Consider the following 18,521-nt stretch of genomic DNA (forward strand, 5'->3'; position numbering starts at 1 on the left):
GTATATATCCAATGGCTTTAAGTATCTTCACAGTTATGCAACATCAGAATTTTAGAACATTTTCATGGCCCCCCCAAAAGAAACCCCACAGTCATGCCTGCCCTATTTCCCCTCAAACCTCTTCCAGTTGTAGAAAGAAACTAATCTATTTTCTGTCTCTCTGGATTTGCCTATTTACAACATTTCATATAAACAGAATCATATAATTTCCAAAGTAGCTGTACCATTTTGCATTCCCACCAGTAATAAATGAAGGGTCTCTGTTGCTTTATATCCTCACCAGTATTTTGTGTTGTGTTTTGAATTTTAGCTATTTTAATTCATGTGTAGTGGTATCTCGTTGCTGTTTGCACAATTCCAAAAGATTATGTTTTGTTTATACTTGCTATAAAATGTTGGCTATCTTTCTCTTATTGTAAAATATATCTTTGCAGCTTATTTACTTTATATATAGTAGTTATACCTCTGACTGTCATTTTAATTTGCAATTCTTCAGTGACAAACAATGTTGAGCAAGTTTTTATTTGCTCGTTTGCCATCTGCATATCTTTGGTGAGGTGTTCAGATGTTCCTTTTATAATGGAGTTGAAAGAGTTCTTTATATGTTCTAGAAACATGTTTCTTCTCAGATACATGATTTACAATTATTTTCTTCCATTCTGTGAGCTATTCTCTTACTCTCTTGACAGTGTTGTTTGAAGCACCACACTTCTGGTTTCGTTTTTGTTTTCTGGCTGCAGCTTGTGAGATCTTAGTTCCTTGATGAGGAATTGAACCTGGGCCCTCAGCAATGGAAGTGCAGAGTCCCAACCGCTGGACGCCCAGGGAAGTCCAATAAGTTTTCATTTTGAATAAGATGTTCTAGAACTGCTCTCTTTATCCCCAGTATACATAGTATCGACTTTCCTTACTTTTTATCCACTTACAGGAAGACTGATCCAGCAAATATTAGTGGTACTAATATTAATATAAGTATTAATGTCCAAGTTCTAGTATATTTATTCAGAAAATGATTCACAGTAAACATGACACTTCAGACTCACACTATGCAAATCAGTGAGGGACTGTTTAAGTGAATCATATCTATCTCTGAAAAGCCTGCCCTCCTTGGCTTTGTGAAACCTTCTGAAGATACTACTCATCTCTAACTTAAGAATACTGACACAAAGCTTTCAGAGTATCACCTTCAGAATCACTAATTTTTATATTTTATGTATTTAAGGAGCATTTGCTCCTACTCTAGACAAAAGGTTCCAAAGGTGGTGTTCTATAGTTTTCATCACTTTCTGTATCTTTCATTTCAGTTAGTACCTACTAAGAAAAATTGTCTGAAGCAGCTTCATTTTTCTTATTAAGTAAAAGGCAACTGTTTAGCAAATAATATCTTCCCCAATATTAAGAAGTCCTTGTGACTTACCTCTGAGGTTTCTCTAGTGACCTGAGAGCTAAGGTTGTTGAGAAAATCTGACCACCAGATTGTTACTGTGCAATGACTGAGAAACACTGTACTACCACAACAAAACCTAAAGTACTGAAATAAAAGGATCTAAACAGTACTGAGCAGAATTTTATCTATTTAAATAGAGGGCAATATTACTCAATCTTAATCAGTTTCTCTCAGAAGGAAAATACACATATACAGACATTTAAAAATGTAATAAGTTAACCAACTAACCTGAGCACCCACTAGCTGCAGCAATGCTGAGTTCACTGGGAGGAGTTCAATGTCTGTATTGATAGTGGTCTGGTCAAATGGGCAAGCCTTGCGGTGGAGTTTGTTCAGGCACATCTTGCAGACAGTATGGCCACAACCCAAACTGATGGGCTTTCGAATTGTTTCGTCAAAAGTCTGAGTGCAAATTGGGCAGGAGAGGAAATCTGTCCACTGTGGAGCTTGTACAGGCATTGTTCTGGAGTTACAATTTACTCACACACACACAAAATCTAAAGCAAAGATTCCACTGGAATCAAAATCTTTGAAAAAAGTTTTTTTTTTTTTTTAAATATCTTCTGTAAATACAGTCAGCACATAGTGTGAAATATAACCTGAAAAACAAAGAAAGAAAATGACTGTCTTCCTTTACTGTACATTCTCACCCTACTACCTATAACATTTCATGCCACATTTATATCAACAGAGTTTACCTGTTTTGCATTTTTACAAAATCAGAGCCATAATAAAACACCTAGTCTTATCCCTTCATTTTAGAGATGGAGAGTAGATTTTTCCTCAGAAAAAGGAAGTAATCTGCCGTAGGTGACAATAACAAAGTTGGATCCAAGATCTAAGTCTCTCAATTTATCTAAGTTTATGAAAGGTAAATTATCTACACATTTTATTTTCCAAGCATTACATTTAATTCAGGTTTTACTTAAGTAATTCAACCTTAAATCAAGCCCATACTAATTTCCATTAGTATGCTAAAAAATTTTACCCAGTCATTCAACAAATATTTTACTAAGCACTACTAGTACTATGTGCCAGACTCTGAATTTTTAGGGAAACAATGAATCTCTATAGTATCTGCCTTGTGAGTAACCTGAGCTTTGTCTGGATTTTTGTGCTATCAAATAAATGGATAATGGGGGAAAAATGTAAGAACCTAGACAGTTAACAAGTTAATTTCATATGTAGATCTAAAATTAAAGTTATTTGTGTATATGTTCAAATGGCCCGTGCAAAAACAGGACAGAGTTAGTAAAGAAAATGCCCACATTTTTATTTCTATAATTAATTATAAACATTTTAAATAAAATGTACCTGCATATAGAATGAGTAGCTACAAGCATATTTACATTAAATCTTTTATTACTTAATAAAAAGAGACCATCATCTGAAGTGCTAAAAAAGAAAATGAAATTTCTAATTACTCAATTGTAGAGTCAAATGCTACAATTTGCATGGGGTTGTAGAATGCTCCAAAATAAAGAAGAAAAGTGCTTAAAAGACATAATATTTAGAATGAGAACTGGTTATTAGTCAGAAATGTTTGCTGAAGTTGATTAAGTATCATCCAATCTTTTCTATAAATTAGCATGCAGCTTAAATTAATGCCTAAAAAGAATCTGCTCTTAACTTAAACCTTCACAGAGTAAATGGTTCCTTCCTTTTTACCAGTATGGCTGTGTAGAGAACTTAACATCTGTTAATTAATCATAAAACAAAGTTAAAACATGGCACTTTATCCCCTTAACACTATAAAACTATGGAAACCCAAAAGAGAACAAAACATAAATGCTTTATTGCACAATCACTATAATTTTTACTATTTATACGTTATGTGCCACATACTGTAAGTGTACTAAATGCTTTACATAGAACAAAATGATAAAAAGTAGGTAACTACTGTTATCCCATTTTACAGATACAGTTGACCCTTAAACAACATAGGTTTGAATACCAAGGGTCCACTTGTATGTGGAATTTTTTTTTTTCAATAGTAAATACTGCAGTATTACAACGACCTGCTTCCCTGGTGGCCCAGATGGTAAAGAATCTTCCTGCAATGTGGGAGACCTGGGTTCAATCCCTGAGTTGGGAAAATCCCCTGGAGGAAGGCATGGCAACCCACTCCAGTATTCTTGCCTGGAGAATCCCATGGACAGAGGATTCTGGTGGGCTACTGTCCATGGGGTCGCAAAGAATTGGACACAACTGAGTGACTAAGCACAGCACAGCACAACAACCTGCAATTGGCTGAATCCTGCAGAACCACAGATAAGGAGGAACCACACATATGGAGAGCTAACTATAAATTAAACATAGATTTTCAACTGATTGGAGGGTCAATGGAGTTCAACTGTCAACTCCATGAGAAATGGAGGTTTAGTGAGGCTGAATAAGCTAAAAACAAAAAGAGCTGCAATAATAACCCAGATGTTATTGTTTAGTTGTTAAGTCGTCTTCTGCTCTTTTGCAACCCCATGGATGGTAGCCCGCCAGACTCTTCTGTCCATTGGATTCCCCAGGCAAGAATACTGGAGTGGGTTGCTATTCCCTTCTCCAAGGGATCTTCCCAACCCAGGGATTGAAGCCGGGTCTCCTGCACTGCAGGCAGATTCTCTACTGTCTGAGCCGCCAGGAAAGCCCAATATGCATCATATATAGATTTCATAACAGAAAAAGGAAAAGCATAATCACATATTCTGAGACTAAATTCAATATAGTACAATTGGGGAGCTTAAAAAAAAAAAAATCAAAGCTACAGGAAAGCCAGAAACAAAACAAAAAATAAAACAGAGAGCAAGACAAAAAGATGTGAGGTTAGACTAAAGAATTAAAAGGAACCAAAAACTATAGGATCTTTTAACTCATAACCAGTAGTTCATGGTAAAGAATCCACCTAAAAAGCAAGAGATTTTCCCGGGCCAGGAAAATCCCCTAGAGAAAGAAATGGGAACCCACTCCAGTATTCTTGCCTAGGAAATCCCATGTACAGAGGCGCCTTGGCAGGCAATAGTCCATGGAGTCACAAGAGTCAAACATGACTTTGCGACTAAACAACAGTGGTATCTAATCATAATGTTAAGGCACTGAAGAGGCAGGAAATGATCCACTTCATTGTTTTTTAAAACAAGGTATGCCTACATTATCAAAACATGCAGAATAATTAAAAAGAGAATTAAGCATGTAGAAATGTTAAGTTAAAGCAAAACTTTCAGACCAATACATATGATGTCATTGTGTTGGGGGAAAAAACCCTACAGTCTTGGTATCAATGAATATAAATGGATAGAAGAAAAAGATACAGAAAATATCTAACAAACTTAATAGCAGCTACATAGTTGGGCAACTTACAAAATGTATACAATCACAATTTACTTATGTAAGTACAAAAAAACTGAAAGAATGAAAACAAGAGAAGATAGACCACATTTAGAACACAAATAATTATTATAAAACTATTAAAAACATTTTCTTTAATAAATTGATCTTCATTTACTACACATATTTGGATAGTCAAATCATCAAAATTACTTATTAGTTCTTTATAAAATTCATTAAAAACTCCTTTAAGAACTTCTCTAGAATTTATGCTTCAAAGAACCAGTATAATTTATTACTTTTATAATAAAATGTATCATTTCCATCTGATTTAACCTAGTAAAATGAAGTATATTAATTGCTAACCCCTCACACATTCCAGTTAAGTAGCTCTTACAGCATAACAAAGTTGACAGAATTATCATTCAGAATCAGCACCCAGCTCTTCACAAAAAATAAAAGTATTCTTTTGACCAAAAAGATGGGTTTGAGAGACAAGGAGAAAACAGTATTTTAAAAATTTGACTTTGGATAGAAAATTTAATGAATAAGAATAGTAAGTCAATCTTTGACGATTCTATTTCAATCAGCAAAATCATAAACCAAAGCTTTTTTAAAGACTCAAACTGGCATTAAGTTGTAGTAGGTACAAGAAGAATTTCAACTTCCTCATTCTTTAAACATCTTTCTCCAAAGTCATCTTTTAAAACACTGTTCAAGCTTGTCAAAAGACAGTTATTTACACCATCTTCAACTACAAAACAAATCTAAACCACAAAGGACATATGACTTTGTGAATATAATAAACATTCTTTCAATCAAGAGTAAACATGAGACACTTTAATCATAACAAGCAAGAGGAGGCTGAGAAGACAAAGGAGCTGTAACTGGACAAAGAAACAGGAATTAGGTGACTTTGTTGGAATTCTAGATGTGTCCAAAGAGATTACTCCAACAGGTGAGCACCTGGAATAAAAATGAAAAAAAAAAAAAAAAAAAGTAACAGGAGGACAGTGCCACACCCCACCTACGGTGACTGCACCGGTATTTTGGTCTCACCACTCCAGTGAAATAAATGGCTCTTCTCAACATCACCAAGATCAAGCCCTGAGCTTTTGGAGTGGGAGCACTGACTCCAAGATCCTAGACTATCAGAGAATCCACCCTAGGGAGTATCAAATAGTGAGAACTCCCACAAAGGGAACCACAAGTATTCCTTGTGAGGAAAACACAAGTATTAAATGATACATTAGATGAGATGGATCTCATTGATGTCTTCAGGACATTCCATCCAAATACAGAAGAATACACCTTCTTCTCAAGTGCACATGGAACAGTCAATTTATTAGAAAATTGAAATAATTATCAATCATCTTTTCTGACACAACACTATGAGACTAGCTATCAATTACAAGAAAAAAAAAACTGTAAAAAACACCAACACATTGAGATTAAACAATACATTTCTAAATAACCAACAGGTTACTGAAGAAATCAAAAGGGAGATCAAAAAATTTCTAGAAACAAATGACAGTGAAATCACGACAACTCAAAACCTGTGGGATGCAGCAAAAGCAGTTCTAAGAGGGAAGTTTACAGCAATACAATCCTGCCTCAAGAAACAAGAAAAACATCAAACAGACTAACTTTACACCTAAACCAACTGGAAAAGAAGAACAACAACAAAAAAACAAAATTAGCAGAAGGAAATAAATCATAAAGATCAGAGCAGAAATAAATTAAAAAGAAATGAAAGAAACAATAGTAAAGATTAATAAAACTAAAAGCTGGTTCTTTGAGAAGATAAAATTGACAACCCTTTAGCCAGACTCATCAAGAAAAAGAGAAGAATCAAATCAACAAAATTAGAAAAGAAAAAAGAGAGGTTACAACAAACAATGCAGAAATACAAAGGGTTATAAGAGACTATTATGAATAACTATATGGCAATAAAATGGATAACCTGGAAGAAATGGACAGATTCTTAGAAAACTTTAATCGTCCAAGAATGAACCAGGAAGAGGCAGAAATTATGAACAACCCAATTACAAGCACTGAAACTGAAGCTGTGATCAAAAATCTCCCAAAAAACAAAAGCCCAGGACCAGATGGCTTCACAGGAGAACTCTATCAAACATTTAGAGAAGAGCTAATGCCTATCCTTCTAAAACTCTTTCAAAAAATTGCAGAGGGAGGAACACTTCCAAACTCATTCTACAAGGTCACCATCACCCTGATACCAAAACTAGACAAAGACAGCATGCAAAAAGAAAACTACAGGCCAATTATCACTGATGAATATAGATGCAAAAATCCTCAATAAAATTTTAGCAAACAGAATTCAACAACACATCAAAAGCCTCATACACCATGATCAAGTTGGGTTATTCCAGGGATGCAAGGATTCTTCAACATACACAAATCAATCAATGTGATACATCATATTAACAAATTGAAAGATAAAAACCATATGATAATCTCAATAGATGCAGAAAAAGCCTTTGACAAAATTCCAAAGCCATTTATGATCAAAACTCTTCAAAAAATGGGCCTAGAAGAAACCTACTTTAACATAGTAAAGGCCATATATGATAAGCCTACAGCAAACATTATTCTCAATGGTGAAAAACTGAAAGCATTCCCCCTAAGATCAGGAATAAGACAAGGGTGTCTACTTTTGTCACTATTATTCAACATAGTTCTGGAAGTCCTAACTACAGCAATCAGAGAAGAAAAAGAAATAAAAGGAATCCAGGTCAGAAAAGAAGCAAAGCTCTCACTGTTTGCAGGTGACATGATACTGTACATGAAGTGAAGTGAAGTCGCTCAGTTGTGTTCGACTCTTTGCGACCCCATGGACTGTAGCCTAACAGGATCCTCAGTCCATGGGATTTTCCAGGCAAGAATACTGGAGTGGGTTGCCATTTCCTTCTCCAGGGGATCTTCCCGACCCAGGGATCAAACCCAGGTCTCCCGCATTGTAGGCAGACTCTTTACCATGTGAGCTACCAGGGAAGCCCTATAGAAAACCCTAAAGATAGCATCAGAAAATTACTAGAGCTAATCAGTGAATTTAGCAAAGTTGCAGGATACAAAATCAATATACAAGAATCACTTGCATTTCTATACACTAACAATGAAAAATGAGAAAGAGAAATTAAGAAATCAATCCCATTCACCATTGCAACAAAAGATAAAATATCTCTAAGAATAAACTTACCTAAGGAGACAAAAGAACTGTACACAGAAAATTATAAGACACTGATGAAAGAAATCAAAGATGATATAAACAGATGGAGAGATATTCCATGTTCCTGGGTAGGAAGAATCAATATTGTGAAAATGACTATACTACCAAATGCAATCTACAGTAACTAGAAGAAAAAATTTCACAATTCCTATGGAAACACAAAAGACCTTGATTAGCCAAAGCAGTCTTGAGAAAAAACAATGGAGCTGGAGGAATCAACCTTCCTGACTTCAGATTATACTACAAAGCTACAGTCATCAAGACAGTGTGGTACTGGCACAAAAACAGAAATATAGACCAATGGAACAAGATAGAAAGCCCAGAAATAAACCCACACACTTATAGGTATCTTATTTTTGACAAAGGAAGCAAGAATATATAATGGAGCAATGACAGCCTCTTCAATAAATGGTGCTGGTAAAACTGGATAGCTACACATAAAAGAATGAAATTAGACCACTTCCTAACACCACACACAAAGATAAACTCAAAATAATTAAAGACCTAAATGTAAGACCAGAAACTATAAAACTTTTAGAGGAAAACACAGGCAGAACACTCAATGACATAAATCAAAGCAAGATCCTCTATGAACCACCTCCTAGAGTGATGGAAATAAAAACAAAAGTAAACAAGTGAGACCTGATTAAACTCAAAAGCTTTTGCACAGCAAAGGAAACTATAAGCAAGGTGAAAAGACAACCCTCAGAATGGGAGAAAATAGCAAATGAAACAACTGACAAAGGATTAATTTACAAAATATACAAGCAGCTCATACAATTCAGTGCCAGAAAAGCAAACAACCCAATCAAAAGTGGGAAAGAGACCTAAACAGAAATTTCTTCAAAGAAGAACAAACACAATGTGGCTAACAAACACAATGAAAAGATGTTCAACATCGCTCATTATTAGAGAAATGCAGATCAAAACTACAATGAGATAGCACTTCACACTGGTCAGAATGGCTATCATTTCAAAAAGTGTACAACAATAAATGCTGGAGAGGGTGCGGAGAAATGGGAACACTCTTGCACTGTAGGCGGGAATATAAATTGATACAGCCACTATGGAAGATGGTATTGAGATTCCTTAAAAAACTAGGAATAAAACCACCATATGAACCAGCAATCCCACTCCTAGGCACAAACCCTGAGGAAACCAAACTGAAAAAGACACATTTCCCATTGTTCATTGCAGCACTATTTACAACAGCTAGAGCATGGAAGCAACCCAGATGTCCACCGACAGACGAATGGATAAGGAAGTTGTGGTACATATACACAGTGGAATATTACTCAGCCATAAAAAGGAACACATTTGAGTCAGTTCTAATGAGGTGGATGAACCTAGAGCCTATTATACAGAGTGAAGTAAGTCAGAAAGAGAAAGATAAATGTCGTATACTAATGTATATATACGGAATCTAGAAAAATGATTCTGAAGAATTTATTTGCAGGGCAGCAAGGCAAAAACAGACACAAAGAATAGATTTATGGACATGAGGAGAGGGTGACACGTATGGAGAGAGTAACATGGAAACTTACATTACCATATGTAAAACAGATAGCCAATGGGAATTTGCTGTATGTCTCAGGAAACTGAAACAGGGGCTCTGTGTCAACCTAGATGGGTAGGATTGGGAGCGAGATGGAAGGGAGGTTCAAAAGGGAGAGGATATATGTATACCTATGGCTGACTCATGTTGAGGTCTGACAGAAAATAATGAAATTCTGTACAGCAATTATCCTTCAATTAAAAATAAATTAATTAAAAAGAGTAAACATAAGATAAAATTACTAAATACCAACATCTAGATTCTTTAAATTTCCTCAGAGCAAGGCTGTGTCAGAAAAAGAAAAAATTCTATTAATTAATGCACATGTGCTCAAAGTCTGCAGGTAAAATCATTACGTGTTAGGGTTCAGACTAACTCTAGCTCGATAGGAGCAATTCTACTGGAACCTTCCTAATCAGAAACAGCATAAATGATGAATCCTCTTATTTCTAAAAAAATACAAGAGTCACTGTGCTGCTCAATGATGAGAGCAATGGTTAACTTTCCCATCAGTTTAAATAAGACCTACTCTCCTCTGTAGATGTCAACAATTGGTGATCTTACTGTTGATAACTGATAATAGGTAATTTAGAATACAAATTAAACAGCACTCAGTCTGACCTTGAAGAAAGCCCAAACTTATGCTCGCCTGTCCTTCACTATCTCCCGGAATTTGCTCAGATTCATGTCCATTGAGGGCATGATGCTATCTAACCATCTCATCCCTATCCTTCTATGTTAATAAAATTAATCTTCAATATTATCATTATACTTTTCCCAGAGTTTTTTCTTTTAAAAAGAAATAAAATCTTATCAGAGTAAGAAAATTATTTCAGTGAACAGTAAACAATAAAACCACTGACTCATTCCACCAGCTAAGTGACTAGTTTGCAGACGTCAAACTCCAAGTCATGTAAATGCCTTGTAGTAACTCATTTCGAATCCATGCCTCTGCAAGACAACAAATAACTACATGTTGTGAATCTTTATGGTTTAAGGGTGATTAAAGCAATTCTCAAGGAACTAATACAGACAAAATTATGATAACATGATGTGTAACAGAGCTTGGCTTTCAAAAAGTAAACCATGTGTCGTGTCTTATGCCAGGTGTTTTCAGGTGCATCTCTCATTTAAATGTCTACCACAAATCTAAACCACAATATAAGCCACCGCCAGTAACCAGTATTTGTTAAGCACTAACTAGGTGCCAATACTTTCAGTGCTCTATATACTAGTTATCTAATTAATTAAATGTTCACAGCAACACTGTGATATAGTTATTTCCATTTTAAAGATAAAGAAACCAAAATACTAGTAAGTGGCTGGACTATTATTCAAACTCAGGCCAGCTTAACCCATAAGCTGGTACTTTAAAATTCTCTAACTTCTGCCACTTAACAGGCGCAATTAAGTCATTATGGCAAGGGAGCTTTTAGGGATGATGGAAACGTTCTAAAATTATTGTGCTGATGGTTACACAATTCTACAAATTTACTAAAAACTGTTGAATTGTACACTTAAGTAAATTTTACAGCATGTAAATTATACTTCAATAAAGCTGTTTAAATAGCCATTAAAGGCTTTTTATAAAGTCATAGTTTTAAATTTTAATGTAGTAATTTAAAAATATAAAGATACCTTTCAGACTGTTCTATAAGCACAGCAATAATTCTAGTAGTTAATAGTTTAGTCACTAAGTCATGTCCGACTCTTGTGATGCCATGGACTGTAGCCTGCCAGGTTCCTCTGTCCATGGGATTCTCCAGGCAAGAATACTGGAGTGGGTTGCTATTTCCTTCTCCAGGGGATCTTCCTGACCTGGGAACTGAACCCAGGTCTCCTGCATTGCAGGCAGATTCTTTACTGACTGAGCTACAAGGGAATAGCTAACTTAAAGAAATAGCTAAATTATACTGCTTTGAAGATTTCATTAAATATATTACAAACTGACATTTAAAAAATTTTTTAAAAGTTATTACCATCTCCTCTATTAAGGTTCATTTTATGTGTGTCTGATTTAGAGGGAGAAATAAGAAAATTAAAATTCCTCAAGTATCTATTCTAGCCTGGTCACTCTTCAGAAGCATTATAATACCCATTTTATAGGTAACTCTTGATCTTCAGCAGCATTAAATAACTTGTCCAAAGCTAATAAATTGTCAGGCTGAGACTAACTCAGTTCTTATGTGAATTCACAGTGTAAGTTACCTAGAGCAAGATATCACATCAAACAAACAAAACCTTATTGTCTGTAAGAAGAAAATCCTGGATCTCCTTCCACCCCGCCCTACCCTATGAAATGAGTTTAATTATTATTTTTGGCCTTAATTTGCCATTTGCCTGGGACATTTCCATAGCAACCAATAAACAGGGCAACATCAGAGAAGAGAAAATTTTTAACTATCTTGAAAAGTGATGCTAAGAGAAGAAAATAAAAACAAAAAAAAGAAAAATAAATGAAGGTTTAGTATAATACCACTCAATGTTATAATTCTCAGCAGAATATTAATTAATTCACATATAAAACTGTGAGATTTCTGAAGGCTTAAGGTTTCTCCAGCAGTAACACCCTGAGAAGACCCAATTTTGGCTGTAAAAATACTTCTTCCCAAAATAAACAAACTGAATTGTAACTTTATATTGTACACAACATCCTAGATATAAATAACGCAATATGCTAATGTTAGTGCAAATATAGACAAATTCTTAGGAACGGGATAAAGAGAAGGTCTTCTGACTTAAGCGGAGGAACAGGCCTGGAAAATAGAACTTGATTTTTAAAGGGTTGAGAAAGCTGCAAAGGGCTAATTTAGGTGGCTTATTTTCCCAGTGTTCAGAGGGACAAAAACAAACACTTCTACTTCCAATGTACAGCCAAATTTAGACGAAGAAATAGTAAGGAAGGGTAAAGCCATTCACAGAGAAGTTGCCTGATCAAGCTGAAACACTACAAGTGAAGGACAGCTACTAACTTTGGGTATATACTTTGAAGCTTCAGGTTTCTATTCTATATAGCAAAGTTCTACACTGAGTGTAAAATGTGCTCCACAAGAGGTCATTAGAGTTATTACAGAGGTGGTTAAATAAAAAGGCCAAAGTCAAAAGCATCATCTTAAAAGAGAGCTGTGAAGTAGTAGGCAGGGAAACTTATCTGTCATAGCAAAATATCAAAGAGTTATATTTTTTAGTTTGCATTAATATTCTGCTGAAGATTACATACGTCCTCACCATTTAATGGTAGCCCAAACATCAAAGAATAAGGAGAATAACCAAAGTCAGATATATTTTGGAATATGTCAACGCATTTTGGTTGATCTGTTATCTTGTTAACTGCTTTCAAATTAATTGTAGATGTCTGAAACTTGTTTTCTTTGTGAAAATTGATGTCTTCTTAATAATAACACTTACTAAAAAACAGTAACAAAACCAACACCAAGAACAATGCACAGAAACTGTTTTGAGCCCTTTCTGTATGTTAATTCATTATACTTTAAAAAATTAAATATCCTTTAAAAAAAGGAAAATAAGCTTAAAGAAAGAAAAAAACCTGACGTCTCCTTAATTAAGACTCTTTTTTATGCCATAAAGATAACTCACTTATCTTTTGAAATCTGTCCTCCTGCTAAAATAATGGCTCCTTTTTATAAAGGAAGTTTACTCCTCCTGTCCCCAGAAGTTATTTTGAGACACAATGACAAATCTGATTGGCAAGTCCTCAATAATCTTGAATGTAAGGGAAAATGTTAACTATAAAAAAAAAATTAACTTGTGTCTAATAAATTTATATTCCAGATTGTTAAATACTAATTTATAAAACTCCTGAGGAATTCAGTAAATTGAGACATTTTAAGGCATAACACTGTTTCTTCAATGTATCCTAATTTATTAGTTCTTTCCTTGCTTATATGGAAGCATTTAAGCTTAAATCTTTGTGAAAAACACTAAAAAACAAAACAAAACAAAACAAATTTACTTCTATCTTTACAGTGTTATAAGTAAAAAAAAAAAAAAAAAAAAAAAGGTAACTCAATCCCTGTGCCTGTCTTCTGGTTTCTGTTCTCTTCTCCCTCACCTTTGAGTTTTCAAACTATCACTTTATCCCAACCACTATTAGTGTATCAACAATCTTCTTATGAAATTCAACAGTCACATCTCAATCCTTATCTTCTTTCTTTCTTTAGTGTTTAGTAATGTTAACCAATTTGGGCTTCTATAATGGCATACTTTCCAGGTATTCCACTGATTAGCAGGCCACTCCTTTACATGTCCCTTTTGAGGGCTTCTCCTTCTCTGCCCATCCTTGGAATATATGCGGTTCTTCAGAATTCCTTCCTTAGTTCTCCTCTCTACAAAATTTCCCCAAGTGATTTCATCTGCTTTCAGGTTTTGACTACCAACTGGATGCTTATGACTTCCAAAATTTCAAGCCACTCTCCTGGGTGCCAGTATCATATAACCAGTTGACTACTAGTCATCCATGTCCAACTGGGGTCTCAAACAATCTCAACCATACCAAATCTTTTGTTCCCTATGTTAATGACAAAGTGACGTACCTGTTGAGAGGAGCATGAGAAATCACCCTTCACTATTCACTTTTCCTCAAATGTGCTCTCCCCTCAACTAACAAGCGTCATGTTCCATTCATTTTATTTCCTCAGTGTTTTTTGAAATTTTTCCATCCATTCTTAAATCCTTACTTTAGGCTGCCAATATCTCTTACCTGGATTGCTGTGACAATTTCTTAGGACCATGTTAAAAGTATCCTCAACAGAGCAGGTTCTTTAAAATCAGAGAATGTCTTGGGCTTCCCCTCGTCCCCTTTCTTGATATCTTCTCTATGGTTTTATTTTATTTTATTTTTTTTTATACTAAGTATTTTATTGTATGCTGCCATCAGTGTATATAAAATAATTACCCTTGTGAAACAGAAAATTAAGAATATTCAGAGAGGTAGACATTAAGGACTGACAAAAGTAGAAGTTTGTGTAGTATGGCACGTTACAGAGAGGCTTTTGTACAGGCTTCAAATTTAGCTTTCCTTTGAATATTCACTGGTTTATGAAAAGTGGTTTGGAAAACCTTGTCAAGATTCATCTTACTACAAAAAGGAACAGACTTTCTGGGGCCTGAAGGGATTTGTACTTGAAGATACTCCAGTCAGCAGAGGGTCATGTTGAGCATTCTGCAGACAGAACTGTTTCAAATCTGCAGCTGCCTGGGAAACCTTCACCCGATTGAGCCCGGCCTCCAGCCGGAGCTGTTGAACCACTTTTTTCATAGCCGCGACGCTGGATGAACCAGACATGGCGCACTGGAAAGGATGGCAGATCCGCGGGCCGTCGGCAGGTCTGCGGTGGGTCCGCTGGGCCAGTCGGCGGGGATGGGGGTGAGGCTCGGACGATATCTTCTCTATGGTTTTAATACAGAAGACGCCAGCTAATATACAGTAGCAAACATATAAAGCTGGAATATTTATGCTTTCACCAATAGAAAGTCAACTAAATTAATAGAAAGCTGCTAGAGAAGAAACCTAGGGCTTTACTATCCAAAGTATCATGTACAGATAAACAAGGATAGATAAGACTTGAATAACACTATAAATCAACTAGACTTAAAAGACATCCATAGAACGCTCAACAGAACAGAATTCTTTAAGTGTTTATGCTTACAAAACATTCTCCAAGATGTCTATCATACGCTAGATGATAAAACAAATCTCAGTAAGCTTAAAAGGATTGAAATCATAAACATTATAGTCTCTGCATATAATGGAATGAAATTACCGACAGAAAAAAACTTAAACTCACAAATATAGGGTAATTAAACAACATACTGCTAAATAACCAATAAGTCAAAGAAGAAATCAAAAGGGAAATTAGAAAATATTTCGCAATGAATGAAAATGAAGACACACCATATCAAAATTCATGGGATTCATCTAAGGCAAGGCTTAGATGGATATTAATAGCTTTAAGTGTCCATATTAAAAAGGAAGAAAGTCTCAAATCAATAATCTTACTTTCCCACCTTAAGACATTGGGGAAAAAAGATATCTAACACCAGCAACATGATGACAAATTCTCTGTGGCCAAAATATAAGTTCTGAATTTAATACTGTCAAGTAATGCCAATTTTATATGATTTCTTCCCTAAATACTACAGAAGAGAAACTTATAAACAAAAGACATTAAAAACTTAAAAACCCAAGTATTCTAGTATCCCAAACAGTTTAATATTAGTTAGTTTATGAGGTGTAAATGCAATTTTAAAAAATCTTGACAGTTCTTTTTTACAATGAATATACACATTTCAACTTGGAAGAGTATACACATTTCAACTTGGAAGAGGGAGGTAGAGAGATACTTCAAGGCTGATGTACCCAAATATAAAATCTAGGTTTTTGTTTGATTATTTTAAGAAGACAACTTATAAGCAATCGAGTCTTAACATCAAAGCTAGCAAATAATAGAGGAAAAAATTCTCAACTGTATCTTTCAGAGGGCCTCTGGGACACCACTTATTAGTAGCAAGTTATGCTGGCATTCCTATCTTCGAAGGAGATTATCACAGGTTCAGGTAATAAGTGAGCAATATGACAAACCCAGACAGCATACTAAAAAGCAAAGACATCCCTTTGCCGACAAGATCTATAAGGTCAAAGTTACAGCTTTTCCAGTAGTCATGTACAGATGTGAGAGTTGGACCCTCAAGAAGACTAATAGCCGAAGAAGTGATGCTTTTGAACTAGGTGCTAGTCTCTTAAGAGCCTCGTGGACTGGAGATCACACCAGTCAATCCTGAAGAAAATCATCCTTGAATAGTCATTGGAAGGACTGATGCTGAAGCTGATGCTCCAATACTTTGGCCATGTGAGCTGATTCACTGGTAAAGACCCTGATACTGGGAAAGAATGGGGGCAAAAGAAGAGGGCGGCAAAGGATAAGATAGCATCATCAACTCAACAGACATGAATTAGAGCAAATTTCAGGAGATAGTGAAGGATGGGGAAATCTGGCATGCTGCAGTCCATGGGGCTGCTAAGAGTTGGACATGATTTAGCAACTGAACAACAACATAAGCAAATGGAAATTTAAAGGAATGACAAGTTCTAAAATGATAATAGAATTTATGATGGGTCAAAATATTCTAAAAACTTAAAGTGCCTTATTTTTAAATCCTCATAATAACCTTGCAAAATATTATTACAACTTTGAGAAAATCAGGGCTCAGATTAAGCAATGTTCTTAACATCTCACAGCCGCCAAGGGTTGAGATTCCAACCTGGTTTATCTAAACTTTACTCTTAAAAAACTTTTCCCTTAGGTTTTTTAATCATTTACTGTGACAGTCTGCAAAGATGGCCACAGTTCCTCCCATCCCTTTAGCTACACCCCTTTGTAATTTGACTTTGCTGTTCTTTCCATCAAGAAAGAGAATCTTTCCCCCCACTTTGAATCTGGGTGACCTTGGCTTTCTTTGAAAACTGTAGTTGAATACAGCATTAGTGATGTTTGTAGAGCTCCAGACAGAACATAAACCTCAAGAAACCTTGCAACTTTCCACTCTTGCTGTCTTGGAACATGGTGCCACTATGTGAGGGGACTTGAGCTAGACCTGAGATGAGACCAACAGAACAGAGAAAAATTGTCCCAGCTCAGACCCCTAGAACAATCAGCCCCGGTTTTAGCTGCCAGATGACTGAAGCTGCATGCCTAACCTCAGAGACCAACAGCAGAACCACCTGCAGCTAACCTAGCTCCAAGCACTAACTCACAATTATAAGCAAATAGTTGCTATTTTAAGCCACTCTAAATTTTGGAGTGGTTTGTTACTCAGCAATAGATTATCTGATTGTTTATACAGTCAAGACACAATTTTACATTTATAAATTTCACTACAGCCTTTTGAGAAAAGAGTAATACTGAATATAATATTCATACTAGAATCTAAAAGCTTCCCTCAGCTGAATTACAAACTTCTAATAAAGTGAATCTCTTCTGTTTATAAGGCCTAACAATTACCAATATATTAAGTACCTTCACAAACACCACATGCCTAAATTTAGCTTCTTATTCTTGCAGCATAAATTATCAGTAACTGAGGGGAAGAGCACTCAAGTGTACCAAAATGGTGATATTTTCAAAGCACAGCATGAACAACAAACCCTTAAACTTAACAGTATGTACTACTTAGGCTTAATTTAAATCTATCTGAACCTTTGTGTTCTATTCCAACCTAATATATTTAAATTGTCATCTATGTAACAGTCCTCCATGTTGATGTGCCAGAACAGCATTATCAACTCTTATTGAAAGTGATTCAAATACTCCCAAGTTAGGTGTTATTAGTCTTCACTGGTACAATCTAAAGGCCTAACCTTCCTTACCAGCATCACCTTAGTCATCTTCAGCAAGTTATACTTGCCTTCACCCACCTATAACTACCTTTACGTACTCCCTGAATCTTCCCCCCTCTATCCCAAAACTGTGTGTGGCAGGGGTGGGATCTGGGTGCTAAGCACTTACAAACCATCTCATTTAATCCTCCAACAACCTTCTGATCAGGTTATAGCAACTTCTATTATTTCTTTGGAAGAAAACCACAAAGCATATTCTATTAGAATATTTCACTGGGAAATAATAAGGGGACTAAAACACACAAAGTGAATTTTAATTTTATAAATATTTTAAGATACTTAATATATTGAAATATATATACATAAAAGGTATACAGACAGAGTGTTCAGCTCAGTGAATTATCAAAGTGAGTGTACCTGTATATCCCGCCCTTCTCAGAAAGCCCCCTCACTATCCTTCTCAATCATTATCTCTTTATTCTTGTCAGAGGCCACTGCTATCCTAACTTCTAATACTATACATTAATTTTAACTATTTTAAAATTCTATGTAATGAAGTCATCAGCATGTGTTTTCTCTTTTGGCTTCTTTCATT

At 35.4% G+C, this 18,521-nt stretch overlaps 2 protein-coding genes across 3 annotated transcripts in view; both read right to left on the minus strand.

Moving 5' to 3' along the window:
* RC3H1 (ring finger and CCCH-type domains 1) overlaps positions 1-18,521 on the minus strand; it is a 71,745-nt gene that overhangs the window by 38,194 nt on the left and 15,030 nt on the right. For both annotated transcript variants that reach the window (XM_061160748.1, XM_061160747.1), the window contains exon 2: positions 1,676-2,046. In XM_061160748.1, the coding sequence (XP_061016731.1) occupies positions 1,676-1,906 (231 nt within the window). In that variant the 5' untranslated portion in view covers positions 1,907-2,046. The remainder of the gene's footprint in view (positions 1-1,675; positions 2,047-18,521) is intronic.
* LOC133069326 (guanine nucleotide-binding protein G(I)/G(S)/G(O) subunit gamma-5) lies at positions 14,425-14,974 on the minus strand. Its single transcript, XM_061160745.1, has one exon. It carries the CDS (start codon positions 14,873-14,875, stop codon positions 14,669-14,671), a length of 207 nt encoding a protein of 68 aa, XP_061016728.1. The 5' UTR covers positions 14,876-14,974; the 3' UTR covers positions 14,425-14,668.

The sequence above is a fragment of the Dama dama genome, chromosome 14, assembly GCF_033118175.1.
Source record: "Dama dama isolate Ldn47 chromosome 14, ASM3311817v1, whole genome shotgun sequence".
NCBI lineage: Eukaryota > Metazoa > Chordata > Mammalia > Artiodactyla > Cervidae > Dama > Dama dama.